Source organism: Antennarius striatus, chromosome 6, assembly GCF_040054535.1.
Source record: "Antennarius striatus isolate MH-2024 chromosome 6, ASM4005453v1, whole genome shotgun sequence".
Taxonomy (NCBI): domain Eukaryota; kingdom Metazoa; phylum Chordata; class Actinopteri; order Lophiiformes; family Antennariidae; genus Antennarius; species Antennarius striatus.
In genome coordinates, this window is record NC_090781.1 from 22,772,447 (window position 1) to 22,792,022 (window position 19,576).

Genomic DNA, 19,576 nt, shown 5'->3' on the forward strand with positions numbered 1-19,576 from the left:
TGTGTGTGTGTGTGTGTGTGTGTGTGTGTGTGTGTGTGTGTGTGTGTGTGTGTGTGTGTGTGTGTGTGTGTGTGTGTGTGTGTGTGTGTGTGTGTGTGTGTGTGTGTGCAGTATGGTTATAAGGAGCAGATGCTCATCTAGAATCTCTGCCAGGTTGCCATGGCAGCTCAAGAGCGGGTGGGATGGGGTCGGGTGGCAGGCATTAATTTCTGAAGTGACCCGTTGGCTTCAGCTTCAGATCAAATTCAAATAGTTTGCTAATAAAAAAAAAAGTGTGACCTTATTTTGCCAAGCTCTCTGATCTTACTGCAATAATGAGAAAACAATCCCTGATGTCATTCAGTTCGTCTACAAACGTAAAATCACACGACGCAGCGTGAGGTCGAAGGGAGACCATCAACCAGCAACATGTTTGATTTTATTTAAGCTGTGGATCGTTCACTAGTTAAATATCTTCAACTTCAGTTCCTATGAAATATTCATCAGGGGTTTGACCTTGTTTAGCTGTGGGCTCTAATGATACGCCGCTCAGCTCTGATTGGCTATTTACTTGGTTCAAATTACAAAGTGCAACAACTTCTATTAAAAACATCACAGCGTTCACCTTTTTGTTTTAATATTTGTTAGGATGAAGACCGGTTCCTGATTCTTTGCTTTTAAATAATGAATGAAGTGTTTTTCAGGTGTACTAAATCACTTTTCCTTGTACTGAATCAGAACTATTCCATAAGTAGCTCTTAATTTGGAAAGAGGTGATCCTGCCCTAATTGTGAAGAAGTGCTGTCTTGTTGTCGTATTCCCAACACCCAGAGGAGACGGTCTGTCAACCGACGTGCTAAATTACATCACATCCAATCTACGAGTTTTAGAGCACAACAAATACTCTGCATAGATCCCCAAGTGTGATTTGTCTCTATAATGTCCTGCTGTGAATATGAGACACACAGAGCAGAGTGGAGACAGGCTGGTGGGTGCCACACACACACACACACACGCACACACACACTAACAACCTCACCGTCTGCACCTACTCTACACCCATATTCCTCATCATATGCAGAACCAGTTAACTTTAGCAGCGCAGCAAAGAATTTGAAAAGACATTTCAATATAGGGGACAGAAGCGTTTGTCACGGCTTGTTTGAATGGTGTGGAGCTCCCCCTGACACACACACACACACACACACACACACACACACACACACACACACACACACACATACACACACTGCTTTATTTGGTTTGGTTTCCTTTTCTGCATCTTCCTCCTCGTCGCTGTTGTCAGCAGGCTCTTTTCTGAGCATCATCATTCGTTGGGTTCTTTGTATTGACCATTTACGGGTGATTGTGGGTGTGTGGAGGATTATAGGAGTGTCTGATCAGGTGTGCGCACATTTCTAGGCGGATTGTCATTTATAAAGGGAACATGACGGAGCGTGAGCGCGGCATTAAATTATGCTTTTTCAGTTTTTTTTGCCAATGTACACTGTGAGTGTAGAACCGATTGGCTCTGCTTTAAAAATTATACCCTAGATGAAACTGAAGAAAACTAAACATAGATAAAGACCAGATTATGAACCTAGTCAAACTTGGACTTTCTAAAAATCTTTCGAATGCAAAAACATCTACATCTCAGTGCATTACAATATTTATATATGGAAAATATTTACAACACAAGGAGCAGAGATGACAGAAGAGAATTCTAAAGCCATGATTGAAGTTGAAATTCTTAAATTGAATTCTAATTTGCTGTTCAAAAAGAAATAGATTTTAATAGACTAAAGTAAGATTTTATCAAGGAAAATGGAGTTTTTAGTATATTTGAAGAATTTCCCAGTTTGTGATCATTAAAGTACAGTGTGTCTAATCTAATCTAATCTAATCTAATCTAATCTAATCTAATCTAATCTAATCTAATCTAATCTAATCTAATCTAATCTAATTGTTTGGTATAACAAAGAATTGAACTGATCAGTTTATGAACAGTAGCTTGAAAACACTTCAACATTAAGAAAAAAATGCAAAACTCCTATTTGGTTTGTATCAAAATCCAGTTTTGTTTTTTTTTTTGGTGCGAAAGAGAAATGCTCAACGTATCCACAGTTTCTTTCCCCCACTTGTGCTCTTTACACACCAGTTGTGTGATCTATTTTTTAAATTCTGTTTAGTTGTGATGATAGCGGATTGCTGTGATGCTGATTAGTTGCATCAAAGATGCGTTTGTTTGGTCCACCTGGCAGACCTTTACTAGAATACAAAGAGGGAAAAGTGACTTCAGATGATTCTCCAACCAAGAAGGAGGCAAATGAAAATTAATAATCACTTGCAAATGAGTCCCAGTTTCTATTTATACATTGAATGAATGGAATGGAAAAGGAAGTCGCTCCAGGCTTCGACATGTAGAATGGGTTTGTAAAAATGCTGCTTAACTTAGAACGCTGGCCTACAACACTGGCACACTGTACTGTTCTGCAAATTGCCTTTCTAATATTGATAGAGACAGTCCATCTGATTGGCTGAGTGAGTGGAAAAATAAACATGTGTGTGTATTTGTATTAGTGTGGGTTTGAGAGAAAGAGCAAGAGGAGGTGTGTACATAGGTGTGTGTGTGTGTGTATATGTGCAGACCCATGCACAGTGTGCACACACTGCTTTCTAATGAGAGACAGAGTGCAGACAGCAGGTGGAGTGTGGGTTGGAAACCATGGTGATGGCCCTGGGGTCCGAGACATGTGGAGAAATACACGTTAACGCGTACAAAGACACACTACCCGCGCTTACCTGAATGTATACGGTCCCTTCACCCTTAAGACTACTTCTTATGGCAGAGTTGCCCACGCTTTTGCATACAGCGGGGGTCGATCGGTGAACATCTGTGTGTATTTATGCGCCGGTTTGTTGTATTTATTGTACGTGTTGTATGCTGTATAGCCTGCGGTGTATTAATTTCAGAGTAAAGAGTATAAAGCTTCCTCAAACGTACATCATGTAGAGAGTTAGCTGGCACACCTGCAGCACAGCAAAGTGGGGGATGTACTCACTGTAATGATGAATTGACCCTGAGAGTCCAGTCTCCTAATGGGGGCAGAATTATGGCTGAACATACTCCGACTCCACAGGCAGGCAAACATTACCTGCTAAGAGCACGTGATGCACCTTTAATGTATGCCGCCTGGTTTCTTTAGCTTGCTGTGATTGGTCCGTGAGGTCAAAAACGTCAAAAAAAGTGCATCAGGAATCAACCGTATGAGAAGAAACGTTATAAATATGAGATCTTTTGCACATTGTGTTCATTCCTGTCACCAAATGTGCAGTTTGCTGCTTGAACGGCGGTAACATTCAACTCCTGCTGTGCCTCCCCGCCTGCTCTGACGCGTGCGATTCACCAAGAAACCCCCCCCCACCCCCAACAAAGGCAGCTAAATTCAGACTTCGCTGTGTGTTGGAAACATAGCACTGCTCCCTTGCAGTCTTACATGTCTGCCTTGTATAGGTTTCCACCCCATTTCCATCCAATCCAAAATACAGGAATTATGAATCATCAAAACTTCATAATACATTATTTATATGTTTATTCTATAAATGTAGTCACTGGTTTGACATCAGCACACATAAAACACGTACTTGAATTATAAAATTCTGAAATTCAGAAGCAGAAGAAATGTTTGTGTTAAATTGGAAAATTTGACATCCAATTTGTAGATAATTTTTGCTCAGATAATAGTGCAAATATTAATTACTGTTGTTGTTCCAGAGAGCTAACTTAACTTATTACCTCATGGAGAGAGAGATTAATTAAAATTGTGTTGTTAGAACACAGACAGCTCTTCAGACATCATTAGGGTCTTTAAATATTCAACGAGGATGAAATTACAGAATAATGATATTTAAAATGTGAAAAGATAACTTGGCGGTAGTTTTAAAATTCGCTCATAAGCAATCAATAAATGGACATCAGCATGTTCTCACATTTTGGAGGACAGATGTGTTCGAAAAACAAAAGAAAAGAAATGGAGAAGGATGTATCGACACAAATGGAACAAGTGAGAGGCAGAAGAGAGGGAGCAAATGGGCTTGAAGAACGATTTTAAGGTGTAAATGAGAGTTGTTGGAAGAGACAGGTGGAGAGAGAAAAATGGTGCAAGAGAGCCGAAGAAATCTATTGGATGTACGAATGCTGATCAAGGATCATTGATTGGTTATTTCTTAGCCTCTGCGTCGGCGTTGCTGGTTTTGTGTTTCTCCTCTTTTTATTTTGATGGTTTTTCTTTTTTCTGTCCACAGCACGCTTGCCTCAGTCACATCAGTAGCAGCTGCGTGACACGACTGTTTCAGATTCCGCTTTCATAAATAATTTTAAAGAGAGGAGGCTTTTATTAAAAGTTTAGAAATGACATGGATTTACGTCTTTATCGTGTGTTAATGTAATCTTAACCCTCAGGGACCTATTAAAATGGCTAATCGGGTCACAAAAGTCCTTATGTTAACACCTTAACTGATTAATTCAAATTAGACTCCAAAAACATGGTTGTAGTTTGATTCTATCAGTTTTCATCCATTCAAGAAGCTTTTTTAAAATTTTTTTTTTACACTTAACTGTGACAAAAAAACCAAATAAGCATTGACACAACCACCAGACCAACGTGACACCGCACAGTTAGACAAACACACAGCGTTATGTTTATTTGGATGGTTACATTCTCGATCTGTCATGTAATAGCCATTTAGAAATGCCTCCACTGTGATTTATGACCGCTGCTCAGAGGCAGATGGTGACAAGAAGAACGACACAGAAAGAGAAAGGGCAGCTGTTGAGATACACAAATGGTGGCAGACAGGAGGCAGATTACACCATCAAACACACAAACAAGCACGCGCACACACACACACACACACACAAACACACACACACACATACGAATGAACACCTTGGGTCACCAATCTAACAGAGGCTGGAAGGACTACTGTTAGAGAAAATGAATTTTATTCTCAGGAGGCCCAGAGACAAAGACAGAGAGAGCAAAAAGAGGAAGACAATGAAAGAGTGAATGAGAAAACATCTCTACTGGAAGAGCTGAGGATCATTGTCTTGCTTGAGGCCGTGTTGGCAGTAGATGTGAAAAGAGGAGAGACGATTTGTCATGTCTCTCTTTTTTTTTTTTTTTTCTTCCATTCCTCAAACTATGTTTCCTCACACTCTTACAAAAAAACACACTCTTGGGACCATCTGTGCTTCCTCGTTTAAGCCCGAATGCTCCTCCATAAGACTCCATCTTTACATGTATGTAATGTGGGGCAGTCGTATTTGTCTTGTTGGCGTCTTACAGGGGATGACTGCCAGCCGCAACCAAAATACTCGTTCTGACCTAGATGATCGCAGCTCCCTGCTGGTGTGTGTCTGTGCATCCTAGTTGTCATGAATTTTGGACATTCTCTGGTAATCATGCTGTTTGTGTCTCCTCTCAGTGCGTCTCCCTGGGATTTATCGTTTGCACCCGCCAAGTGAACGCCGTTCTGTGTGTGTGTGTGTGTGTGTGTGTGTGTGTGTGTGTGTGTGTGTGTGTGTGTGTGTGTGTGTGTGTGAGATATTTTGTTGCATTGACAGATTGGTAACCTTGTGCCTCACCTCTCAACTCACAACATTCAATCTCATACAGTAAATGGCATGTCAGCTGTTCATTGCACGCACACACACACACACACACACATACACACACACACACACACACACACACACACACACACACACACACACACACATATATATATGAAGGTTTATCCCACTGCAGTTTTCTCCCAGTAAGTTTAACATTCATTTGAGTTCTGTAAGTTTCCTGCACAGCCTCATCGACACGGGTGTTTGAGAAATCAATCATTCAACCCTATATATACTGCAGCAACTGCAAATTTGATTGTGAAGCAGCAGAGCGAGCCTTTTTTTTTTATCTTCAGAGATAAATTGTTGGGCTCATGGAGTTTGCTTTGTCTCCTTGCAGTGATGGATGGGCGGACCGGTATGATGTCACAGATGGCTATGTGAGGGAAGCAGCCGGGGGTATAACCATCAAGCTCCAGTCGGCGGACGTGAAGTGGTTTGATGAGTACTATCTTAAACTTCGCCCTGAGAATAATCTCAGGAACCCCTGGTTCACCGAGTTCTGGCAGCACCGCTTCCACTGTCGACTCAAAGGCCACCCGCAGGAAAGCTTCAAGTACAACCGCACATGTAGCAGTGAGTACACACACAAAGGAAGGCAAAAACAGAAGATTCTGTACATTTCATAGTCAATATCACTAGGTTACACATTGTTGATCATGAAGCCTTTTCAGACATATTTTGGAACAACCTGTGACTGACATCTTACACGCAGTGAGCGTATGGATGGGGTTCTACAGCTGTCCCGTTCTTCTGTTTGAACAGAAACCATCTGGGGTCCAGGGACCGAGAGGAGCTGCAGTGTTTTGGGATAATATAAGGCTGCAGTAGCAATTTGTGTTTCCAGGCTTTCCTGAGATCCACTATTGATGAAAATAACACGCACTCACCAAACAGTCATAGAGACTCTGTGAACAAAGCCTCACAAAGCTGAACCAATACCGTACGGACGGACGTGGCTTTCCGATTCAGCCCTCCCTTAATTTCTTTGTATTGGTCAAAAGCCATCTCTCTGTCTCTGTCCTGCCTTTGTTTCATTCTCTCTATTCATATGCAGAAAGGGGAAATGCATCAAAGGGAGTCATGTCTCATGACTTTTAATGATACCGGACATGAAATGCAATCGAACAGGACACACACACACACACAAAAAAAAAAAGAGGCCGAAAAGAAATGAGATGTGGAGGAGGGAAGTGGCCGGTGAGGAGAAAAGGGGGATGGAGGAGAGGAGTCTTTGATGTCAGGGGAAAAAAGTTCACAGGAAATCTAGAAGGGAAATTCAGTTTAGTTTCTCTGATGTATCTGTCTTTCCTTTTTTCCTTTCAACCCCCTTTCCCAAACCTGCAGAGCGAGAGTCACTTCGGCAGCAGTACGCACAGGACACCAAGATGGGCTTTGTCATCAATGCCATCTACTCAATGGCATATGGCCTGCATAACATGCAACGGGCGCTCTGCCCAGGCTATCAGGTAGGTGCTGCTCTGATGCATGAATGGAGGGGATTTACCAGGACAAACCAAGGAGATGGAGTAGGGAGGAGAAGGGTGGAGAGCAGAAAGGCTGTGAAAGAGAGTGGGGACTGGCTGGAGATTGCTCCCATATCATACTTAATCTTGTTTCCACGGTGGCTGTTCCCGACTTAATGTTACCCTCTATATACAGTAAAGATGGGAACCCAGTTGATCACATTTTATGCATACGGATTACTTCTTCGAGGGCGTCCAGTCACATTCACCGCAGAATTCACCTCCACTGTTGGAAAAACTTTGCGGCATTTCAGCTGGGAAATCAAGAGTAATCTGATTACATTAAAGAAAATTGAATTCAAGATTGAGCTTCACAGTTTAACAAGGAAGTAATGATTTGCAGACTTGGAGTCAAATCATTTAAATGTACTTGAGAGCTCTGATTTCTTGTTGAATCTGTTTGTACTTGGCCACAAAACAGCTCTGTCCCATTTTAGGTGTTAGCGTCAGAGTTGAAGGCCAGTGTTTGCGTACTTGATAAATATAATCTACTCAATATTTGTGACTTCAACCCTTTGTGAAATTACACGCCAAACTTCAGTTAAATGCCAATTTAGGTTATTTTTATTAAGGGTTCTTCTTTTATTAATCCTCATAGCTCCACATCCCCTTTTAAATATGATGGCAGCACGATGGGGCCCCATTAGCCAAAGGCTCATATTTCTCAAATCTATTATGCGCATGCGGCAATAAAAACATTATTGAGTCAAAATGAAGTCTTGCCTGATTGAAACGACTTTAGATTGTAATATTTCAGACACAAGGGCTCGATTAAGACCTCGAGAGATGATTCCGTTTGGCAGCGTTTGGCCTGGACTGAATGGGAAACCACCCAGCTACACCGCTCATTTAAATTTTTATTAAACTTGGAGGAATAATGCATCATAATTGCTTGTATTTTGTCAGCTTACAGTACGGCATTCTTTATCATGTACATTAGTTGTGTAAATTATCTATCAGCATTCACGATACCCATTTCTAAGAGAAATAAGCGTTTCCTTGCATACAAGGAATTGGAAAAGTGGATCCAGGATTTTTTTTTATTTTATTGAGTTATGCGCTTCACGTCTGTCTAGCCGTTTGATATGACATTGTTATCCGTGTGTTTTAAGGGCCTGTGTGATGCAATGCGACCCATAGATGGTGCTACGCTGCTAGACTTCCTGATGAAAACCAACTTCACAGGCGTGTCCGGGGAGGGTATCTTATTTGATCAGAATGGAGACTCACCTGGAAGGTAAGCAGTGGAGCTGAACAAAGCTGTCATGTAAAATCCTTTTTTTTTTGTGCTTCTGGATGCATACTTTGTGTTTGCTTTACCCCCCCCCCCCTACAGGTATGAAATAATGAATTTTAAAAAGATGGGGAAGGACTACTTTGACTACATTAACGTAGGCAGCTGGGACAACAGAGGCTTGAAGATAGATGATGATGAAATTTGGCCCACCAAAGATGCCATAATCAAGTCGGTCTGCAGTGAACCCTGTGACAAAGGTCAAATAAAGGTAAGATGATTCATTACGTTCCGTTGGACCTTTTTCAGCCCCATACCTCAAAGCTCTCAGACATGAATGTAAACTGAATGTTTCCAGGTATACTGGAGTAAAAGGTGGCTCATAATGGAGCATCTGCTGTGCCTGAGTTGGCATGTATGAATTACTGAACACATGCAGCGCACAAGGGCAAGGACTCACCCTGACACCGTGCGCTCTGTCCCTTCCAGGTGATCCGTAAAGGCGAGGTGAGCTGCTGCTGGACGTGCACTCCCTGCAAAGACAACGAGTTTGTGTTTGATGAGTACACCTGCCGAGCCTGTGAACTGGGCTCGTGGCCCAACCATGGCCTCACAGGTTAGGCTGCGTGTGTGTTAATGTGTTTATTTCCAACATCTGGGGGTAGTTGCTTGAAACTGCAGTAGTTACACGTGAATCTCCATAAACGTCCTGTATTATCAGTGCGGGAGAAGTGATACCAGACAACACAGCATACAACAGTCCTTGCATAGCATTAATTAACACAATTGTGGCGAACACGCCTCCATTCAGTAGATGTTCATTTAGATTCTGATGTTCATTACGCCACATAGTGTCGTGCAGCTGCTGGAGCACCTGTGGCAATCAAATTCATCATTTCACATTATCTGGTTGTGACACGACGGCCCCTGAATCAGAAAAAATGTTGATTAGGTCGACATGATCAGTGTGTTTTGGAGGGAGCCCCCTGGGCTGGTTGCTGGGCCCGATGCAATTATGCATGAATAGGAGTGATGCATCACCACCGAGGTAAATCTGCGTGTATGCATCAATCATCCAACTGCCTTCCACCTGAACAAATGATTTCCTCTTATTCAAAGACCTGCACCCACGTGGACGTTTTACTGCAGCGCTACCGGTCCCTGTAGGCTACTGTTTATTGCTTTTTCTATGATATGGAGCACCGTGGGATTCCGGGTGATTTCTTTATCGTCTGTTGCGTTAACATGATTGACTGTCATCACAAGCTATTTATTTTAAGGATTGGAGAGTTGCTTTCTGTCATTTTAAGCAATTCAATATGTGTATTAATACCACCTCAGCAAATATCATCAGATATTTGAGCAGCAAAAGTAAACACTGTATTTACAAACTTGACAGAAAACACTCCATTGGAAAGAAAATGACAATTTTTAAGCCAATAAGTTCATTCTGGGACAAGCAATTTCACTGTATGAACCTGGACTGGGTGTCTGACCTTTTGGATGTGGAGATAAACACAGAGCATCCAATAACTTTCAATCATAATCAATCCCTCTTGCCACGTTAGGAGATTTAAATTATGCTAATGAGCCTCATGCATAAATGTGTACAGCATCTCCTAACATAGATGCACATTTATCATTTCTGCTCTCAAGGGAATTATGCATGTTATGTGTTGAATATTGTCATTAATTATTTCACCCACCTGCAGTCCATCCACTAAATATCACCATGTTCCATTTTATGTTGGCCTGACGTGTGGATCAACTGCATGTGATTTGTGCATCATCGTTATGCATGTATCCAGTTTATTCTGCAGGCCAACGCTTATAAAGGAATACTATCCAGTTAGTCCTGGACCAGATTCATTAGACAGAGAAGACAGAAGAAGAGAGGTGATCCATCCCTCCCCTTTTCCTCCCCTCCCCTCCACTCCCTCTCTCTTATTTCTTAAATTTGTTACCCACATGGTCGCTGATGTTTTAATTATTTTGCATCAAGAGCAGCATTCGGTGCGATTTCACTCGTGATGAAATTGTTTTTCCTCATGCATTGTGTTCAAAGCGGTAGGTTATTGCCTCGTTGTGGTTTTCAGCTGCTCATTATACAGCTAGCTAGCTCCTCACCAAGCCCCATGATTAAAACATGAAGCGAGACCCATTGAAAATTCAGATTGAGCTTCTTCGGACAGACACAGAGGTATCCTTAAACTAAAAGGAGGGAATGAACCAGTGAGAAAAATGTCAAAGAAAAATAAAATCATTGTGAAAAAAGAAAGGAGCTACAGCTCTGACAGTGTTGCTGGGGTTACCCATGTATTACTTTGTGTTGTTAATGTGCGTTAGTATGTGTACATGACTCACATCATCAACAATAAGTGCTGCGTGTCCCCCCCAGTGGGGGCTGTATGAAATAGAAGTAATGAGGTGTAAACAAACTGCTTGCCCCGTTCCTCCAGCAGACATTTTGATCTCTCTCCCTCAGGCCAAAGAAAAAAAAAAAATGGAGAGAAAGCATTTTAGAGATGAAGAGATGAAGCAGCAGAGGGAGTAGAGGAGATGTAACAAGGCCACATCATGCAGGGACACAGGTACAGCGAGTGGGAAAAAGCTTCGAAAGCAAAAGGAGTTTAAAGACGGCAATACAGAAAAAAAGTCAGAAAGAGGTAGTGACAGATGAAGGAAGTAGTCAATGTGAAGAAGGGGGGGGGGGAGATGGAGATTAATAAGAAGCTGCAGCAAAGGAGAGTGAAGGAAGCAGAAAAGAGGAGGATTAGTTGGGATTTGAGCCTCTTCACTGATTGGTAACGTTCCACAGTCTAAATCCCAGAATGTTTGAGGGAGTTTGCTTCAAAACTTTATATTCATCCCCTCCGGCCCCCCTCCAAATGTTCCCCCTCCCCCTTAATACACCAGTTGGCTTGGGGTCAAACCATCAACATGCAGACTATCTATGAGGGGAATGACTAATCTGACATTTATGGCCCCAGCATGTACACAAATACGGGTGAGATTAATTGGAGCCTATCTCTGCTGAATTTGGAGGCGGGCTACACCCTGGACGGGTCGCCGGTTCTTCACAGGGCGTTTTGGATTCGTTTGCATGAATCTAAAGTCATTTAAACCTAAATGGCGCCGAATGAGGGAACGAAATCCTCTGCAGAATCCTTCGCTTGACTTATTTGCCATCTGTCTGTCTCTTAGCATCACCTTGGCTGCAATTTGGCAATTATGCCCCCTAATGACATCACCGATTTGATGAATTATATTGACCGTGTTAAATACAAAGCCATTAAATTACATAAGTCTTTTTTAATGACCGTTCTGTCTCTTCTGCTCCTGTGTTTTGCACTCCTATTACCAGGTGTGTGTGTGTGCGTGTGTGCGTGAGAGACAATGATGATTAGAAGAGACAAAGGAAGATTAAGAAAGTTAAAGGAGGGCTACAAAGTTTAGCAAGACGCCGTGTATCTCCCATCTGCCACAGCGGTGAATAATGATGAGGTGGTGCGATGAGTAACGAGGAGATTGTTCATGTTTTTGATCGAAGAAATGTTTAAGAAAGAACAACAAGAATTGGAAAAGAGGGAAAATCAAAATAGTAAATACTGAGGAAGGAGCTCAGGTATATAAACGCTGAAAAGTCTTTGAAAGTCTGCGATTCATTTTGTTTTTAAAAAAAAAATGCACCTCCTGTACTTACAGGCTGTGACTCGATCCCGGTGCAGTATCTGCGGTGGGGAGACCCTGAGCCCGTCGCTGCTGTGGTCTTTGCTTGCCTTGGACAAATGGCCACATTCTTTGTCACCGCAGTCTTCATCAGGTAAAAAAAAAGGGGAAAAAAAAGACTTAAATCAACATGAAATCTATGTAAAATGCTATTCCTGCATGTAACGGTATGTTTAAATGCATCTGCTCAAGGTTCCGGGACACCCCAGTTGTGAAATCTTCCAGCCGGGAGCTGTGTTACATAATCCTGGCAGGGATTTGTCTGGGGTACCTGTGCACCTTCAGCCTCATCGCCAAACCCCACGTCATCCACTGCTACCTCCAACGACTGGGGATCGGCCTGTCGCCCGCCATGAGCTACTCTGCGCTCGTCACCAAGGTGAGGGCTGACTCGTGGATTTGTTGTATGAGCGCGGTTACGGGGAGACACTGCATCCCTGCTCTGCTACCCCGCTTTGATTATAAGGAATCTCTGGGGGGGAACAACCGCAGAGACGCTTCAGATGCTGGAGAGTCGGTAGCAGGAAGTTTCTAAAAATAATGTGTCTGCATAAAGGGTGAAAGCAGTTCTCCAGAGTTCAGATTTGATGATTCAGCACATAGTCCATTTAAAGGTCCCGACCGTGTTTCTGATATGCCCCCCCCCAAGACGAACCGCATCGCTCGCATCCTGGCAGGCAGCAAGAAGAAGATCTGCACAAAGAAACCTCGCTTCATGTCTGCCTGCGCCCAGCTCATCATTGCCTTCCTGCTCATATTGCTCCAGCTGGGCATCATCGTGGCTCTATTCCTCATGGAGCCACCTGAGGTAAGTCGTGTGTGTGTGTGTGTGTGTGTGTGTGTGTGTGTGTGTGTGTCTGCTTTTCATCGTAAGCCTGACTGTTCATCGGTTCAAGGAGATAAGGGAAACACCCGCTGCAGCTCAGTCAGTCTCCTCAGTCATCCTCAATCCTTCTCCATCTTTTTATTGTACTTGTTTATTTTCTGGTGTTAATCTATTCAAGTAATCTATTAATTAATATCTAATCTATTAATAAAACTATTGTAAATTTCCCCACTGTGGGACACATTTTGTGTTTTTCTTCTGATGAAGAGTCAAGGGTGAAGGAACAATTATGAGATGTTAGTCAGACCATTTGACAAACAAAGCAGTAGTAGATGAATACATCATATGATCAAAAGCATATCTGCTAACGTATCTGTATCCTCTTCATTCTTTACTGGACTTAAACCAGTCTCTTCTAAATTCACTTCTGGTACAACTGTAGAAAATTCATTTTGTTCTGGAAGAAAGTGGAATGCTCGTATCAAATCGCTTTAATTCTCGGCCTCATTCCTCCTGACCTCACAGGTGATCCATGACTACCCCAGCATCCAGCAGGTCAACCTCATTTGCAACACCACCAACCTGGCCGTGGTTGCCCCTCTGGGATACAATTGCCTGCTCATCCTCAGCTGCACCTTCTATGCCTTCAAGGTAGTGAATTGAGTGTTTTCTTCTACCCACAACTCCATGTATGGAGTGAATAAAATAAAAAATGATGTAAAAATATTTGCTTACACTTTTATCTCTCTATCTTCTAGACCCGCAATGTTCCGGCTAATTTCAACGAGGCTAAGTACATTGCCTTCACCATGTACACCACCTGCATTATCTGGCTGGCCTTTGTGCCCATCTACTTTGGCTCCAACTACAAAATTATCACCATGTGCTTCAGCGTCAGCCTCAGCGCCACCGTGGCTCTGTGCTGCATGTTCGTACCCAAGGTAAAGCTGGAAATGCACACTGCTCATTCTCAGAGCTGATCCATTTATTTCCCTACAGGTGTCAGCCTCACTAAACCTCAATCTTCTTCTTAAATCCTCCAAAACGATTGTTTTTTTCTTTTCTTATCGCTCCTAGGACGCTGTGGTTATAATCAGTCTAAATCAGCGTGTATTACACTGCGGTGTATGTCACGCCAAATTAGAAATTACCTCTTCGAATCAGCTGTGATTGTGTTTTGTGAGTTATTACACCCCGAGGGGGCTCCTCTGTACAGCCGGTGTTAACTTTCACGTACTCTTAGCGGTAAATACAGTCATGTTGTGTGTGTGATAATCCACAATATGGTTCAGTGTGACGGCTGAAGTGCGACGATAAAGCTTGCGACCGTGTTGGCAGTCTTGACTGCAACCGTATTAGTAGAGCAGGCTGCACTCACAGGAAACAGCTTGAAATTGAGCACGGGTTGTTCAAAGTTAGGTTTGTGAGTGAATAACCTCAAAGTTAAATTTAATCTAACAACAAATGCCGGTGTTGAAATGGAAAAGCAAATCACTTCTTTCTTTTTTTTTTCCCCCCACTCTCACAATTCCCAGGAAAACATTTTGCTTTCAAAACAACAGCAGAAACAAAATCAATGAATACAATTAGTCGCTATTAGAGTTTTCGCTCTTGAAAGGTGTTTCACGTCTGACATTTTTCACCCCATTTAAAAGTCACATTATTTCCAAAAAAAATCGACGTAGGTCTTTGTGCTGCTCTCTCTGTGTTGTTCAAAGCGACTGATCTTCATTGTAAACTCTTGAATATTTAAACACGGTATTGCATGTGTTATTCCTCATCAGGTATACATTATTCTAGCCAAACCGGAGCGTAACGTGCGCAGTGCCTTCACCACGAGCACGGTGGTGCGCATGCACGTGGGCGACGGCAAATCCTCCTCAGCCGCCAGCCGCTCCTCCAGTCTGATCAACCTGTGGAAACGCAGAGGCTCAACTGGAGAGACGCTCAGGTAAATCTGTGTGTGTACGTGTGTGTGTGTGTGTGTGTGTGCGTGCATGGGGGGACTGGTGTAGAAATTTGGGAATCAGACGGTGAAGTGAACATTACGGACAGAATGGACAGACAGATTAAAAATAGTCGTGATGGAGAAGAGAAAGAAGAGACTAATGGAGCGGACTGAAAAGGAGAGACTTAATAAGTTTCACAGCAGACTTAAAGCCTTCCGCAAGTCATCTTCAGTAGCAGGGAACCAATCAAAGGACACAAAGGGAAGTGATGCACGGGCGGCGCTTGACCTGAATGAAAAGGAAAGAAAATAGACACGAACACATTTTCATTTGTCAGCAGGATACTCCGGCTCACCCCGCTTGGCAAGCAAGATTTTAATCGCGCTCTCATGAGAAATGTCAGGAGTGTTTCCATCTCTGTTACGTTTATTCCCCTCTTCCCCTTTCCATCTCTTTACAGCATCACCCTCCGTGGGTGGTGGTAATTGGCAGGCCTGTCTGTCTCCTCGGCGATGGGCTGGGAGATGTAGTCTTTAAGACGCTCACACAGACATGAGAGATTGTTGTTTGAATCGTACGACTGAACTACTGAGCTGTTCTTAATCTACCTGGTGTTGTGCTCGCAACTTCCTCACCTTACTTCCAGGATGCCAATGGGATCAAATGTGTGTGTGTGTGTGTGTGTGTATCATCTATGTGTGGACATGTATCGTGTGTCTCCAGGGTGATGTGGGGTCTTTCCATTGCCAGCCACGGTAGTGTGAAGTGTAATCAGAAGATCCACTATAGATTAATCACACTAATTAACCTGACAAAGGGATGAGACAAAGAAGTGGCTCGGGGAGGGTGGGGGGCAGAGCATGGAGCTCCGTGATGGAAGTTAAGCAGAGGAGCGAGGAGAAAAATCTGTATAATGGGAGATATAAAGGAAAGAGAGGAGCTGACAAAGAAAAATGAAGAACATACTGCCGGGAAAAAATAGAACCGAAAATTAATTAGAATGAAATGAAATGAGGACTGAAAGATTGAGTCAAAGCTCCATTTTTGTGTTCGTGTTTGTTAAAGGATTTATTTTATCAAAGATAACACATTAATAGACGGTTTCTTATTTCTTTTTCTTTTCTTTTTTTTAATTTTCTTGCGAGGTTTCTTTTTATTTGGTTCACAAAATGAGTTTAATTGTATTTAGTACTTGATTATTATGGAGGAAAATTTTATTTGATGCACTAAATGCTTAATCAAAGAGAATAACCAGCATTTTAAATATTAATATTATTGGACAAGCATGTCAACGAGCTATTTAATATCAAAATCGAAATCTGAGACATTTCCAGCCAAGATAAAAGTCAGAAGAGTTGGAAAAAAATGTTTTTCTGGACTCTGACCCAACCGTTAAAATCAAAATAGGGCTTTTTGATACATCTAAGCTGAATATAAAGAAATAAAACTACTTCTAATTGCATTTTATATCAGAACTCAAAAGCTGTTTGTCCTCATCAGGATAAAATTAAGTAGATGTTTTAACTGAATATGTTAAATCTATAATTCTGATCGCTAAAACTTCCTTTTTTCTCCTCCCTGCTTTCCTTCCTTCCTCTCTCCCTTCCTTCATTCCTCCCTTCCTTTTTTCCTTCCTTTCTTCCCTCCCTCCTTCCTTCCTTCCTTCCTTCCTTCCTTCCTTCCTTCCTTCCTTCCTTCCTTCCTTCCTTCCTTCCTTCCTTCCTTCCTTCCTTCCTTCCTCTTTTCCTTCCTTTGTTCTTTCTTTCCTTCTTCCTTCCTTTGTTCCTCCCTTCCTTCCTTCCTTCCTTCCTTCCTTCCTTCCTTCCTCCCTCCCTTCTTTCCTTCCTTCCTTCCTCCCTCCCTTCCTTTCTTCCTCCCTCCCTCCCTTCCTCCCTTCTTTCCTTCCTTCCTTCCTTCCTCCCTCCCTTCCTTTCTTCCTCCCTCCCTTCCTCCCTTCTTTCCTTCCTTCCTTCCTCCCTCCCTTCTTTCCTTCCTTCCTTCCTTCCTTCCTCCCTCCCTCCCTTCCTTCCTCCCTCCCTCCCTTCCTCCCTTCTTTCCTTCCTTCCTCCCTCCCTCCAGCTCTAACGGTAAATCGGTGTCTTGGGCGCAGACGGAGCGCAGCGGCTCCCGGGGCAGCCACCTGTGGCAGCGGCTGTCCTTCCACATCAAGAGGAAGGACAACAACCAGACGGCCGTCATCAAGCCTTTCTCCAAGGCTTCTGAGGAGCGTTACAGCGGAGGCGGGGGCCTGCCTCCACACGTCCCGCTGCCCTCCCTCCCCTCCATGTCCTCCCTGCCCAGCCATCCCGACTCTGTGACGGACAAGACCCTGTACGAGCTCCCCGAAGCAGAGGAGCGCTACTCCATCACTTATCAGCCGCAGACTCCTTCTCCAATCAGCACGGTCAGCCAGCGGCTGGGGGCGGCTTTTGTGGAGGAGCCCCACATGGGTGGGGTCCCCAAATACACCAGCAGCGTCTGCAGCGGCGGCAGCGGCAGCAGCCGCGGCCCCTCCAGCAGCGGCTCCGTGGTGACGGGGAATGACGGTCGTCTGGTTGCCATGGACGACCGTCCTGCGGAGCCCCAGAACACCCTGATGGATCGGATCAGCTGCGTGGTGAGCCGCTTCACCGCCAACATCACGGAGCTGAACAGCATGATGTTGTCGCCCTCGCCAACGCACTCTACACACAAACACACGCCCCCTTCTCCTCACCCCGCTGACCCCTACTTGTTGCCCCGTGAAATCCAGATGCCGCCCACCGTCACCACCTACGCCGACGTCCAGCCCCTCCCACCCGTCGACTACGGCATGGGCGGCCGAGGCGGTTGCCTCGCTCATCCGGTTCCTCATTCGCCTTACCCCCTGCCGCCGCATCACCCCCAGGCGTCCCCCTCGGTCTCCCCCATGCGAGGAGGACTGATGACCTGCCTCGCCGACTCGCCTCTGAGGAGGGAGGAGTTGGAAGAGGAGCTCATCGCTTTGACTCCGCCATCGCCTTTCCGCGATTCCCTGGCGTCTAGTAGCGGGTCACCCGTCTCAGAGACGGGCCTGTGTCTACCCCCGGTCCCCTCCCACCCCCCACCCTCCCCGCCCTCACCCAGGTACAGCAGGCTGACACTCAGAAACTACAGCCAGAGTTCATCCTCACTGTGAGGCGGAGACGACCGGAATGAGAAAAAAACAACAACAGGAGTGTTAAAAAAAAAAGGATGGTCCATGTGGTCGGAAGAGGATGGAAGAAGAATCCATTCATCCCTTCGAGGAGTGAAAAGCTCCAGGAAAGGAGTCGTGGACGGCTGGTTGGTGAAGACACCAAACTGTGACAGTCTGCTGTGTCTTGTGTTTACATGTTTGCAAGCGAGATGCAACTATAAGATGTGTGGAAGAAGCTTTGGTCACGCTGTGTTTTCTCAGTGCTGGTTTTCACAAGCGGAGTGTGAAGAACTACAAAAATGGCCACAATCTGTAGTCTTTTAATGTAATGCCTGTAATTACCCTCAGAGGTCCAGAGGTACGTGTTTGGGTAGTGGCCTTGAGGTACCATGGCTATCAACTAATTATAGATTGTATGTGTGTGTGTGTATGTGAGTGTGTGTGTGTGTGTGTGTGTGTTAGTCAATAGAGGTAATGGCTACATGGCGATGAAGGGTATCGATGAGGCGGAATTCCTTAAACCTGTATGGACTAAACAGGCTGTCATGGGTGCATATACAATATATTTGCATACACACACACACACACACACACACACACACACACACACACACACACACACACACACACACACACACACACACACACACACACACACACACACACACACCACACAGACAGAGGCATGAGCACATTTAAACAAAAAAACAAACAAACCCCACTGTAAATATAGAGGCGAGGTTGTGGATTTTTCTGTGGTGGTAAAATCCAACATGCTTCTGACAAAAGTGCGTTGTGTGAACATATCAGTCTGTACGCTACTCTGAACAACTTCTGATCCGTTTGGCTCTCCGATCCGTCCCCCTCCACATCGTCTTAATTTCTCTCGCTGCTTTCTTTTCCTCCACCGGTATTTCAGTAGTTTTCTAATCTTCCAGTTTTTCCAGTTTGAATGTATATTTTCTATATGATTCCTGAAGTAGTTGGGACCAAACCGTTTTTTGTACCTCTCTGCCTGTGACTCGAAGAAGAGGGCGAGGAAGAATTTGACAAATCCATGCCCCGTTTTATGCTAAACATCTTAGTCATTAGCGGATTATTGATGGAAACCTGACCTCATAGCTTTTTCTTCAGCGTTTGATTGAGAATCCTGTTTAAGAGTCGTGACATTTTCTCTTCCAGCGGGACACACGTCGCTCTGTCTTTTCGAGTCAGCGCACGAGATCAATTGAAATCACAAAGATTTCTCATACCAATGGGCACACATAGATTCAAGCAGGTAGACACCCTCCTCCTCCTCTTCCTCCTCCTCCTTGGAGCTTAGACCTGTTTGAAATTCTCCGCTCTTTAGAGACAAAGAGAGATAGGACAACAAAAAAAGGTTCATATTGAATAGACGTTAGAGTGGTATCGATCTTCTCATCCAAAGAAAGCAAATCAGCGAATTGCCAAAATGTCAACCATGAAAAAAAATGAAAAAAAAGCAAGGTCTGCCCTAA

At 43.8% G+C, this 19,576-nt stretch overlaps 1 protein-coding gene across 1 annotated transcript in view; it reads left to right on the top strand.

Annotated features, from left to right (window-relative positions):
- Positions 1–18,077, top strand: part of grm5b (glutamate receptor, metabotropic 5b) — a 44,362-nt gene extending 26,285 nt beyond the window's left edge. Inside the window, exons 6-17 of the mRNA XM_068317177.1 lie at positions 5,997–6,232; positions 7,004–7,125; positions 8,295–8,419; positions 8,519–8,687; positions 8,906–9,032; positions 12,122–12,239; positions 12,338–12,524; positions 12,795–12,953; positions 13,497–13,622; positions 13,730–13,912; positions 14,756–14,922; positions 17,000–18,077. Coding sequence (XP_068173278.1) covers positions 5,997–6,232; positions 7,004–7,125; positions 8,295–8,419; positions 8,519–8,687; positions 8,906–9,032; positions 12,122–12,239; positions 12,338–12,524; positions 12,795–12,953; positions 13,497–13,622; positions 13,730–13,912; positions 14,756–14,922; positions 17,000–18,077 — 2,797 coding nt within the window. The remainder of the gene's footprint in view (positions 1–5,996; positions 6,233–7,003; positions 7,126–8,294; positions 8,420–8,518; positions 8,688–8,905; positions 9,033–12,121; positions 12,240–12,337; positions 12,525–12,794; positions 12,954–13,496; positions 13,623–13,729; positions 13,913–14,755; positions 14,923–16,999) is intronic.
- The last annotated feature ends 1,499 nt before the right edge of the window (positions 18,078–19,576 follow it).